The sequence below is a fragment of the Cimex lectularius genome, unplaced genomic scaffold (assembly GCF_000648675.2).
Source record: "Cimex lectularius strain Harlan isolate CLEC.00 unplaced genomic scaffold, Clec_2.1 scaffold490, whole genome shotgun sequence".
NCBI classification, from domain to species: Eukaryota; Metazoa; Arthropoda; class Insecta; order Hemiptera; family Cimicidae; genus Cimex; species Cimex lectularius.
In genome coordinates, this window is record NW_019393032.1 from 54270 (window position 1) to 67607 (window position 13338).

Here is a 13338-nt window from a genome sequence, read left to right on the forward strand (position 1 = left end):
ATCCAAACTGTACTCCCAATTTTTAACTGCACTTTTATTCAAAAATTTTGAAATCTGTGTGGTGACAAACCAACAATTTGGTACTTTCTGATTATTTTGGCCTGCATACTGCCATTGTTGTTTTGGTGAGTCAGATCCATGTCGAATTGTTGCCATTTTCAGAGGTGAGTTTTAACCAAAATTATTTACCCAGAGAGAACCAAAACGCACCTGACAAGCCAAAACTAGTTTTCCAGTCTAAAATCAAAGCAATTGAATACTGTGCCAGGGAAATAAAAGAATTAGGAATACATTCCCGGAAGATAGCCATCTTCTCTGACAGTCAGACAGCACTAAAGGCCCTAGCCTCATGCGAGGAGAAGGCCAAGTGTTTGGAACTGCATGAAGGCCCTGAAGTCAGTAACACTAATGGCCTGACCCTGGCATGGGTCCCCTAGTCATTTGGGGCATAGAGGCAATGAAAAGGTTGACATGTTGGCTATAGAAGGTACCAACATGTACTTTCTAGGTCCTGAACCCTACTGTAGCTTAGCATCGCCACAAAAGAGGATACATCTTAAGATGGATCCTTAATGAGCCCAAAACCTGATGGAACAAAACCACAGGTATGAGGTATGCAAAGAGATTCATATAAGTATCATCTGCAAAACTTGCAAAGGAATTACTGGAAGGCAACTACAACTGAACCAGGATTTGGGTTGAACTCTGATAGGGCACTGCCACTTAAGAAAGCATATACACTAGAAGTACAGACAGATCACTCAGTGTATATACTGCCAGGAAGAGGAGGAGACCGCTGAACACATTTTATGTTTAACTGAAGGTCTACGTAGGTGCAAGTCCTTGCAACTAGGACAGAAAAGACCACAAGCAAAAACCTACACTAAGGAATGCTGGCAAGACTATGGAGGTTGATTAACAACCTAAAGCTGGGGCAGTGAGTTATTATAAACAACAGGGGAGCACAATTTATCCACTCAGGTCAAGGTGCAGACCTTGTGGCCGCCTCTTTTATCCCTATCCCTTTCCCTTCGTCGTAAACATGGGTAATCTCCTGCTATGTTTGTATGCCAGACCTGTTGTATTCTTGTTCTGCATTATTAGGCTAATCTTAATTTTCACACAACAGCTCAGACTAGTGGGACTCTAATGTAATATATTTAATTTAGTAAATAAATAAAATATACATTGTTTGAAAAAACGTGTTTTTTAGTTATCTCTGTCTGTGGAAAAAAGTGCGTAATAAGATTAAAATTAACTTTTTAACAACCTATAGATAAATAAGAATAACAATATTATCAATGATAATTTAGTAAACTATTAATTTAGATAGTTTTAATATAAAAACCTAGCCAATCGTGAAAAGAAGAAAATGAAATATTCTTAATTTTTCTTTTTCAGTAGTGTCAAGTCAGTTTGGAGGCCAGAATATGGAGCATACATGGTCGAAGGGACACCAGGGAAACCGTACGGTTGCCTCCTGGCCCATTTCAACATCGTCGAGGCTAACATGCGTTATAGACGAGAGGAGGCACAGCAGCTGCTCAAAGAAGATGAGAGGCTCATCACTGTCACCAGTTATCCAAGGTATGTCAAAGGATCGTTGACAAAATGAAATATTTAATATTACAAATCAATGCTTATTTGTGCGTATAATTTTACAATTATGAGTGTCTTTTGATAATATAGTTTCCTTTAAAAGTGGGGAAAGGGTAAATCAAAATTTATTGTGTTAAAATAGTTCAAGTTTACATATCTAACTTTGTACTATATCTTAAGATTATTATATATTTTGTGCTTATAAGTAAACAACATACTTTATTCCAAGATCTTTGTATAATATTAATTTAAAAATTAAAATAGTTTCACTGAGTTCTGGTTTGGCCATCTGTGCCAGCCTGAAATTTTAATTTCCTTTATCCACATATTATTTGTGTTATTTTTTAATTTTATTATTTGTTGCTTGCTAGGCTAATTTTTCTAATGCAAGTATTTGGGGTGCAGGCTGGGCTGCGGTGTCTTTACAAATCCTGTTCATATGCCGAACCCAAATGAAGGCTCATCGAGATCGCTCTTCATCCCGGATGAAGTCATCTACCCAGGCCATCCGAGATTCAAAACTTTAACGCGCAATATCAGAATGAGACGAGGGGAGAAAGTAGCTATCAACCTGCCAGGTCCGTATACCTGTTTTTATTTATTTTTTAATCTATGTTAAAACGTAATGGATAAGATTAGATTTTTTAAATTTAGATTAAAATAAAAAATTATCTTGTTTTCAATCTGTAAAAAGGTTCTAAATTAAGCCTTAGTTTTCCTTCTAAATAGATAAGATATGGTGGGTACGCTGTGACTTATAAAAACAATTTACTTTATTATAGTATACAGGGATGACAAAACAATGACTCCTTTTAAGGATGACTTAAATGCTTTGGGCGACAATGGTGAGAGCGCCAAAGCTGCTTTACCCGACCATGTGTACATGGATGCAATGGCATTCGGTATGGGGTGCTGCTGCCTTCAGTTGACGTTTCAGGCATGTAAATCATTTTTTTAAAAATCAATACTAAATTTAAAAGTTTTGAAAGAAAAAACTTAATACTTGTTTTGGATTTTTTTAGGCGTGCAATATTGATGAAGCTAGGACGCTGTATGACCAGTTAACACCTTTATGCCCGATATTGGTGTGTTAAATTTTGTCTCGATTTATCTAATTGTTTAATTACAAAAAAGGGTTCTTTTCATTTCAGCTCGCTTTGACAGCTGCTTCGCCAATTCACCGAGGCGTTTTGACCGATGTTGACTGCAGATGGTCTGTGATATCCAGCTCTGTCGATTGCCGGACAAGGGAAGAAAGGGGTCTGGAGCCGCTTAAAAATAACAGATTCGTCATTCCGAAATCGAGATACGATAGCATTGACAGCTATCTCAGCCCACAAGGAGAAGTGTAAGTGGCTTAACCAGTTATTAAAAGCCAATTATTTTAAAATCTTAGTAATTTTCTATATTAATTTCACATGCTATGCTGGTAATAATGGAGCTTTCATTAATTTGCAAGGTCAAAACATTCAGACTATTTTTTTTTTTTTTTAATTCTTGTCACCCTGGTTAGCATACAAGCATTATTTCATTTTTTAACGTAATTTTAACTTATCAAATTAAACTAATTATCCCATTAAATTTCCAGACTTTTTTAAAATTATTATTCGAGGATTTTTTTTGTTCTAGTTATAATGATGTTCCAATTGTCCATGATGAAGAAATCTACGAGGCGCTTCGTAAGGCCAATATCGACCACCTACTAGCCCAACACATTGCGCATCTCTTTATTCGAGACACCGTTTCTCTTTTTAGTGAGAAAGTACACCAAGCTGCAACAGATACTGACCATTTCGAGGTCAGTTTTTTTTTTTTTTTTTTTTTTTTTTTTTTTTTTTTTTTTTTTTTTTTTTTTTTTTTATTAGAAAATAAAATATGAAAAGGTTCACGAAATAGAAAATGAAAGAAGTTTACTTGCTGAATGGAAATGACAAAAGAAATGATATTGTAGGATTTGAATAAAATTAGAACAGCACTTGACTTTTTAAAGACTTGATTGATTATTAGTTTGGACAATCAATAACCCGGTTAATGTCCTATATTCAGAACAGTATTTTACTGTCATACGATGTTTTTTATATTTAGATTTATCGTATAACGCAGAAGGTAAAGGGAATTTTAGAAAATAAGATATGAAAAATGATTGTTACGAGGAAATTGTAGTCGACTGGTGTAAAATACACAAACAAACAATTTATTACTGGTTGTTTTGTACAGTTTGTCATGTAGACAATCAAATACAAAATAAAATTGTCAGGTACTTGTAAACAAATTCAATGAAAAATATGAACCATTTTGTGGCTTGCAGTCACAAGTTCAATTCCCACTGTCACTCCTCGCCGTTTTTTCCCCCATCCAACCCTTCCCCCAACTATATATGATGAAATAATCAATGGAATCATACTCTTATATATATAATAATCGCCTTATATTTTATATATATATAAGAGAATCAAAATTTGTGCTCTTGAGCCAAGCAAACCACTGATGGACGCTTTCTTCTTTAGCCACCGTGCATATCACAAATTTCCCTAGCACTCTGAAAATTTTAATTAAAATTTAAAAAACACTAAATAACCAAAAATTGTTCTTTTTTTCTCTATTTTAATTTAGCAAAACACCTCGTAAAATATGAGATTTTGAATGAAACTGGGAATAAAAACACCTTAGTTAATCCATTTTTAGAATGGGTAAGCAATAATGACCAAATAAATAATTGCTTCAAAACCTAACAGGAAAAAATTGAATTATTGAAAAATGGGCTTATTTTATAATTCAATATATTTTGAAATAGATAAAGACCAGAATTACCTCATTCAGGTTTCGGCAGTTGAGGTCTTTTTTCTTTTTTTTTAAATCAATTAATTAAAATTTATTTTTCCTTTATTATTAACTTATTTTTGAGAGGGATGGATATGTGAAAAAAAGGGCCAGGTCAATCCTACCACTGGGTCTACGAGCAGTTTATTTCATAAACAACTCAGCTAACACGATCCCCTTTAATTAAATTAATAGAAAATTATATAAATAGACGTTTATATTAGTTTGTTTGTTTTTAGAATATACAATCAACTAATTGGCAAACGATGAGGTTTAAAGTTCCTCCTCCGAACAGTAATATTGGTTGGAGGGTCGAGTTCAGGCCGTGTGAAGTCCAGCTGACAGATTTTGAAAACGCCGCATTCGTCATTTTTGTTGTCTTGCTGACAAGAGTGATCCTTTCATACAAATTGAACCTCCTCATACCCATCAGCAAGGTATGACCGGCCGAATTGCACTTCACGCTTGGAGTAAATTCATAGATTTTAATTTTTTTCTACAGGTTGACGAGAATATGACTAAAGCCCAAAAGAGGTCAGCTGTCAGAGAAGAAGTCTTTTGGTTTAGAAAGGACATTACTTCAAACGGCCATCAAACGAATACCAATACGGACATCAATGACCAATACTGTGCAATGACAATAAACCAAATTATCAATGGGAAAGTACGTTGACCTGGTGTTTAAATGTTTATAAAAATAATTCTAGTTTTTTAAATGATCATTTTTATTTTCAAGGAAGGAGTATTCCCTGGTCTAATTCCTTTAATTAATTCATATCTGAACGGTATGGAAGTAGATACAGATACGCATTGCTCGATTCAACAGTATTTGAAACTTATACAACGAAGAGCGTCTGGGCAATTATTAACGACTGCCAGTTGGATTAGACAGTTCGTAAGACAGCATCCTTCTTATAAGTAAGCAAATTTCAATTAATAGAGAAAACTAAATTTTTATAAGAATATTTATTAGTTTATTTAGCATTTCTTCTAAACATAAGGAAATCTTATATTAATTTTTTGCCTAAATTTTTATCTTAATCTGGAAAATGATCAGATTTTAAAATGTGAAACAGCCCAGATATCTCAGGTTTAAATGCCTCCTTTCTTGGTTAAGCCATTTGGCCATGGCATATCCAACTAAATCAGGCATAAAATTTGCTGTTATTGGCATACTTTTTTGGCAGGGGTCTCTGACAATTCATGTTGCCATTTTTGAGGTAAGGCAGTAGCTCATTTTATTTTTTATATAAAAACAAAAAAAAACTTTGGTTTATGATAAAATTTAATTAGTATTAAGATGGCTCCAGACATGCCGAATGTCAAGCAAAGGTTCGCCAAATCCCGACTAGTGGGGATGTGTGCTCAGTTATTCACCAAGCAACAATATTCGGTGCTCGCCTTGTTCAGCTAATTGTTGGTTTTCTTGTCCTCTTCAAAATGCACAAATGTTCATGAAGTAGCCATACTCAAAACATCCATACATTCCAATATGTGGACAGGAGAGTAAAGCAACATATCTATGATTGCAAAAAACCCAAGCAAAATCCTACAGCACTCGCTACCCACCATTTTGAACACCAACACAATTTCAACTTCAAAAATCCAAAAATATTACATACAGAACAAAACAAACATAAACGTAATTTCTTAGAATGGTTTATATCAACAGAGATAAACACAGCATCAATTACAGAACAGATACATGTAAACTCAGTCGCAGCTATGCCAATATCATTAATCAAATTCAATATAGATAACATACATATATCATTAGGTTACATTCCACACATCAAACATTTTTCATAGTCTAATTGTCCAACAATTTAACTTGCCTTTTCCTATTTATCCCTTTCTATATAATCCTGAAAGGATAATCTGGTCGAACCATTACCAACACATTGTTTCCCTTTGACGGCTCTTTTCACCTCAAAGAAGCCGACGCCTTATACAAAAATGTCTATTCTGTACCGGCTTCCTTCCCCACCCCTTCAAAATCCAACGTATATAAACACAAAATAGCAAAATCTCACTGGCACTCTCGACACGACATGCAAGAATGGCACAATTACACAGAAGACAAACACTTTGAGGAGTAGAAATACATTGATTGAATATATAAAATATATTTTACATTGTATAAATTCACTTTTCCCCATCCAAAATGTAATTGTTATATGTACACAATGTTTGTAAATCCCAGGCCCTGAAGATGATCTCAATAAAAATCGGAACGTTGGCACGATAAAGAAAATGTTTTTCTGAAACCTACATCACACCAGACCGCAACTCGTGATTTCTGAATAATTATCGATTAACGGTCACTAATCACCACACACATACACGTTATTATTTACATTTATTTACTGCTATTCATTTAATAATGATTAATGATTCCTAACTAGTATAGATGTATTAATGAAAGAACAACATAGTGTTATGTCTGTTGGCCCAACTTTACAGTCTTGGAGTTCCTCGATCTAAACCAAAACTTTGGAATGCTTCTCTTCCGAATCACAAAAATTGGAGTTTTTTGATGCATGGAAACAGATCGAAAGTAAGATGGTGCAACAATACTCTGTGACTAAGTTTATAGCCACTGAACGAAACAGTAACCGCTGCATCACTGTTCATCACGGTTGGCAGTAAATTTAGGACTCGCACGACACTTGGCAAATGGCAAGACGAGCAACTCGAGATTTGGCAAATATCCGATGGCAATTGGCATTCAGTAAATACTACATGTCTGGAGCCACCTTTAAGCCAGGAACACACTTACCCGATGCTACTCCTTGCGACGCTACCCGACGCCTTGCCACGTTTTGGTGGGGTGTGCACATCTATCCGACGCAAGCACACTTCGCGTACAGTCCACAGCGTTTATCACAATAATCACTATCACAATCGCAACGCATCTTTTATTCTTAATGCACTATTTTGAGCAAAACTTTGTAATAAATTGTTAGTTAAATTTTATGAGCACAACCATCTAATAAATTGTTTGTTAAACTTAATTGTTTTAAATAAAGTTACTCCTAACCATCATAATTAAACAATGTTTATAAAAACTTATGCATTTTTGATCTCGTTTAATTTGGTTTACATTAAAATAACATGTTGTAATTAATATAACGACAAAATTACATGTACTTAGTTTGAAATAAACTACAAAAAATATGAGTGTCCTGTTCTGATGCTACCCGACATTACAAAATGGTGTAATTTTACGAGCAAAACTATGAAATAAATTGTTAATTAAATTTTATGAGCAAAACCGTATAATAAATTGATTCGATTTTAGTATATGTACCGCTGAAGCGAGTACAATAAATTGTTAGTTAAATTCATTATATGAAAAAATCGTATTCCGGTGTTTTGATTAATTTTCTACCAAACCATTAAAATATTTTTTTAAAATAAAAACTAATTACTTTTTAATCACAGTTAATTTGGTTTATATTAAAATAAGTATGTTGTAATTAATATAATGACAATAATACATGTAGTTTGAATAAAAATAAGAGTGTCCGGTTCTTTTGTCTTCGCCTGTACTCGATGCGACCCGATGAAAATCTGGACAGTGGGGATCACAGAGCGTCGGGTAGGTTAGCGTGGCATAGCATCGGGTAGATGTGCACAGGGGTAATGCAACCTTATGGAAAATCGGAGTTTGGATTTGCGTCGGGTAGCATCGGGTAAGTGTGTTTCTGGCTTTAGGCTAGATTATAGTTTGCATGCATTTGGGGCTGAAATGAGCTAACTGTTCAGCCCCCATTAGAGCCTAACACCATTGGTTGAGAAGCGATGATCTCCTGGGCATCTCAAGGGATACTAGCAACCCAGTCACACAACAGGGTGGGTGAACTCCTTGATGTATAGATCTAGAGTCAGCACTTCGGGGAATAATAACCCGTCGGGGTAAAAGTCCAGTGTAATTAAATAAAAAATTTGGCGAATTTTCTATTCCCATGCCTTTCCGGTACGACAAAAGCAGGATTGTCCAGACCAGTCATTTAATCCGTATTTTCCAGGCAGGACTCCATAGTCAACGAACAAGTGAATTACGACCTTTTAAAGACAATAGACGGTATTCAAGCAGGCACTGTCCCTTGTCCAGAGTTAATCGGGCAGAGTCTCGTCTCCAAGACAAAAGAATCCATCCCGCTTGCCATGGAAAAGGTATATTGCAACAAGTATTAATTTTTTAGTTCTAGTTTTGAGGGTCCAAGAGAATTCCGTACACTCAAAAAAAAAAAAAAAAAAAATTACACTCATTGAAATATTGTTACTACCACCACACTGTAAAACTGTGTTCCACGTCTTTCTTTTTTCTGGTAATAAATGGCTGGATATATTCCTTTAGTATGTTTAAACATAACGCTATTTTGTTAATCATATTTTTAGCTTGTTTAACAACAAAAATGTTTTTAAAAAATTGTACAGTATAAAGTGGATTTTGAATTATTTCTGAAATGGGTGCTTACTGTCTAACTTAATTTAAATGTGATTGTATTTAAGGAACAAATAACTTTTTTTCATGAATTTTACAAACTTAATCGAATTTATATATATTGAAATGCTGAAATTTATTGTTAGATTAAAAATATGACATTTGTTTTGTTTACTCATTTTTATTTATTTTTATATTACATACAAAGTATATACTTAAAGGAAATGTAGTTTTAGAAATAAATATATATGTATAATTACAGGCAATAATTGCTAATGTGCCTTATTCCGACAGAAGAAATATATCATAAATTAAATTATTATTAGAAAAGATCAAATAGTTTTTTTCCAAATAGTCATAAGATGAATTTTCAGTTTGGTTAAATTTTAAATGCTCAACATATTTTCAGTTGAATTGGTTTTATAAAGAATTTTTGAACATAGTTACTGTAATATTATAAAGGAAGGAAGAAAAAGTATGAAAGAAAAAGAAAAGTGTTAATTTTGTCTCTATGTCTCACCCCACCTCTCATATAAATATATTATATATAATATATGCGCAGAATAGTTTTAAACATTAGCCACATTCCGATTTCATAACTTTATATAAGCTGCGTTGTTCATTTAGAATTTTTTTACCTTCTACATTCCTGAATCTTGTACAAACTGATGTATTTTTTTTTTAATACTGCAATGAAATTATAAATGTTGTAATAAATCTACAGAGTTGTTGCACATTAAGTCCTTACACAACACTATCGACTAACCGGCACACGAAGATTAATTTCACTTTGAAACAATTGCAAAATTACCAAATTAGAATGAAAAAATTATATAAATTTTATTACCAAAAAACAGCATACTTAAATCACTAATATCTATGTAATATATATAAAAAAATCGCTTACAAAATGCTATGTTCCTGTGAAATTTTTTAAAATTATTTTTCGCTTTATTAATTATGCATTTGTTATTATATTATTGAATAATTTCCTTAATTAGAACAATATTTTTTTTTAAATTTGGTTACCTTTGTACATTTATATTTTCAAAAAATGCCTGATATATTTTGTTATCTTGCTTTATAAGATTTAGCATTGATAAACGTTTAATTTGTTAATTATTAAAAATTGATGTATGTTTTATGTACAAAAAAAAATATGCTTTGTTTTCCTTATATTTGTTTCAAATATAATTACCTCCATTGTATACTCATCTTTCAACATGGACAAAATGCTACATCATACTTATGTTTAATTGTTTAAAAGAAATATTGATGTTGATGAACATACTGTTAAAATATTAATTCTATAAATACTGTTCTTTTTTTATTTAATAACTTCCTGACTTCTGTCATCCATTTTTTATTACAATTGCTTCTTAAAAGTCGCACTTTAATAAATCCAACAGGTCAAAGAAAAACGTATTACGTGTATGTTGGTTAAAGAAGTTTCTGGTCCTAATTTAATGAACATTGGCCAAACATATTTACAATCAACTTAATAAATTAATTTGTCACGAGAAAGACTTATTTGCTTTTTTTTCTTTTTCAGGAGTCTCGTAAATTCTTCTCTCAAAAAGTGGTTGTTTGAAAAGAGAATCATGGCCATATCAAATATAAACATATCGGTGATTTTTTAATAAATACTAAATTTAAAAAATATGATTTTATTTTCTGTAACTTTTCGTATATCAAAATAGTGTAAAGGTTTTTTATTACTTTGGCACAAAAGAGTTAAGAAGATTTCACTCATTTTGATATTGTTTTCAAGATAAGTCAAAATGTAGAAAGAAGAAAAGTTCCAGGTTATAATTTCTGACTCCTGAATTATTAGAAATATTTGCGCATATGCTTCTGGAAGTACCGACGGACTGTGTAAGTAGATAATGAAAACAAAGCAATGTTCTGACTTGTATTTTTAATTTGTATAAAGTTGGCAAATATAATCAAAATTATTGATAAGATACAAATCTATAGTGTTGTTTTTAAGCAATATAGATTTAAATTTTCAAGATTTAGAAAATTTAAAACAAAAACAAATAGAAAACAATGGGAGGCTATGGACGTGGTAGCACTGATTTTAATCAAACTTTTTTTCAGTGATACTAGTTCAAAAATGTTATAATCTTGTCCGAGCATTTTTGCCAATAAGCACTAGGTCCACAGAACAAAAATAATTTAAAGTAATTAAACTGCAGGTACTCAACACAGAGGATTTGTAGTTGTTAATCAGTACGCCAAAGATACATTCAGCAGCTAGCAGTATCAAATAATTAATTGAAATAATCAATTCAAATTAAATAAATAAAAAATAAACTGCATGGATTGTGAATAACTTACAATTCAGATTTATTAAGCAAGTTTAACAACCCATGCCCTCTCTGTTTATCTTACGAGTTAGGCACTTATAAGCCCCACTCCTGACTCCAAGAGTGCTGATCTCAGCATACTTATTAAATTTTATCCAAAATTCAATATATATATATATATTTATTAATTAATTAATGTTTTTTGTTGAGGTGAAAAAGTCAGTGTCACGAGCGGGATTCGAACCCACGATCTTCGGTTTTTTCATCTCAACTAAAAACCTGAATTAATTGAAATTAATTGGTCACTCGAATACCAACTCCTCATCTCAACTTATAATCTTTCGAATTTTCCCTATTTTTGCCATATTTTCAACTATCGTGGAATCAGGATTTGATTTTTGGTGATTTATGTCAGGGCCACAAGGGCCAAAGGTAATGGGTTCGAATACTGCTTAGATAAAAAGTATAATTAATTAAAGTAGATCAATTTTTTTTTAATTATTCATTTATTTTATTTTCATTTATTTATTTTTTTATTTAACTCAGTCACAAAATAATTATGAATTGTATGTCAATTTCAAACCTCGAATTTGCTCGCTTGCAGATCGATTTTTTTTGTACTATTGCAAAATAGGTTAAAATATATTTTTTTTAGAAAGAAACAAATGTGATATTCGTTTGCTGGGCCCCCAAAAAACTGTGAATATTTTGAAGTATTGTAGAATCAGGATTGGATTTTTGGTGATTTATGTCAGGGCCACAAGGTAATGGGTTCGAATACTGCTTAGATAAAAAATATAATTAATTAAAGTAGGTAATTTTTTTAAATTATTCATTTATTTATTTTTTTATTTAACTCAGTCACAAAATAATTATGAATTGTTTGTCAATAGATACCTCGAATTTGCTCACTTGCAGATCGATTTTTTTTGTATTATTGCAAAATAGGTTAAAACATATTTTTTTAGAAAGAAACAAATGTGATATTCGTTTGCTGGGCCACCAAAAAACCTTGAATATTTTGAAGTATTGTAGAATCAGGATTGGATTTTTGGTGATTTATTGTCAGGGCCACAAGGGCCAAAGGTAATGGGTTCGAATACTGCTTAGATAAAAAAATATAATTAATTAAAGTAGGTCAATTTTTTTTAATTATTCATTTAATTTGTTTTCATTTATTTATTTTTTTATTTAACTCAGTGACAAAATAATTATGAATTGTATTCAATAGATACCTTGAATTTGCTCGTCTGCAGATTGATTTTTTTGTATTCTTGCAAAGTAGGTTAAAATATATTTTTTTAGAAAGAAACAAATGTGATTTTCGTTTTCCGCACCCCCAAAAAACCGTGAATACAAATTTTTAGAAAAATTAAATAATAAAGCAGGATATTTTTTTAATCGCTAGAATGGCGATAACTGTAAAACGGCTCAACTGATCCACCCAAAACATTACGTGGATTTAAAATCTACTGTTTTACACGTATTGACTTAAAATTGGCGGCCGTTAATAGGATTAGAATTGGAGGTATAAAAACAAGGCTTGGGTTTTTTAATTCGTCCAAATTTTTTTCAATTATTATTATTTAAAAAAACAAATGTTATTGATTTAGGCTCGAAGAAGAAATGCACCTCTCCAACGGTTGTATTACGGACACGGGATCAAATTAAAAAGAGTTTTGAACTTTTAAATGGAACACCAGACATTTTTACATGAGTAAATAAAAAGCTCCCGGCTGATTCAAACCGAAATTTATATTTTTTTGTTTGCTGTAACCTTTTAAGAGCTTTAAAAGGCGCTTAACACAACTACAGAATGTGTTTTTCAAAAATAATTTTTTTCTTATATACTGGGAGAGTAATTTTGTTTTTTGTTCTTTCGATCGTGACTTCGATCCACCCGAACACCAACTCCTCATCTCAACTTACAACCTTTCGAATTTTCCCTCTTTTTGCCGTATATTCAAGAATTGTGGGATCAGGATTTGATTGTTGGTGATTTATGTAGTGGCGGAGGGTCTGGCATCCAGGCATACTTTTTAAACTTAAGCACTTCCCACCCTCTCATTATTACCTATTATTGAAATCCTACCTAACTGATCGCTTCAGAGTGAGGTGCTGCAATGAATTCTCGGAAGTCAAACAGATACAGGCCGGCGT

The 13338-nt window shown here is 32.3% G+C and overlaps 1 protein-coding gene across 1 annotated transcript in view; it reads left to right on the plus strand.

Moving 5' to 3' along the window:
• LOC106664888 (glutamate--cysteine ligase catalytic subunit) overlaps window positions 1-10531 on the plus strand; it is a 29923-nt gene extending 19392 nt beyond the window's left edge. Inside the window, exons 3-13 of the mRNA XM_024229843.1 lie at window positions 1402-1587; window positions 2005-2177; window positions 2382-2536; window positions 2622-2684; window positions 2751-2947; window positions 3229-3397; window positions 4659-4856; window positions 4922-5083; window positions 5156-5337; window positions 8451-8598; window positions 10422-10531. Coding sequence (XP_024085611.1) covers window positions 1402-1587; window positions 2005-2177; window positions 2382-2536; window positions 2622-2684; window positions 2751-2947; window positions 3229-3397; window positions 4659-4856; window positions 4922-5083; window positions 5156-5337; window positions 8451-8598; window positions 10422-10460 — 1672 coding nt within the window. The 3' untranslated portion in view covers window positions 10461-10531. The remainder of the gene's footprint in view (window positions 1-1401; window positions 1588-2004; window positions 2178-2381; window positions 2537-2621; window positions 2685-2750; window positions 2948-3228; window positions 3398-4658; window positions 4857-4921; window positions 5084-5155; window positions 5338-8450; window positions 8599-10421) is intronic.
• Window positions 10532-13338: the final 2807 nt, after the last annotated feature.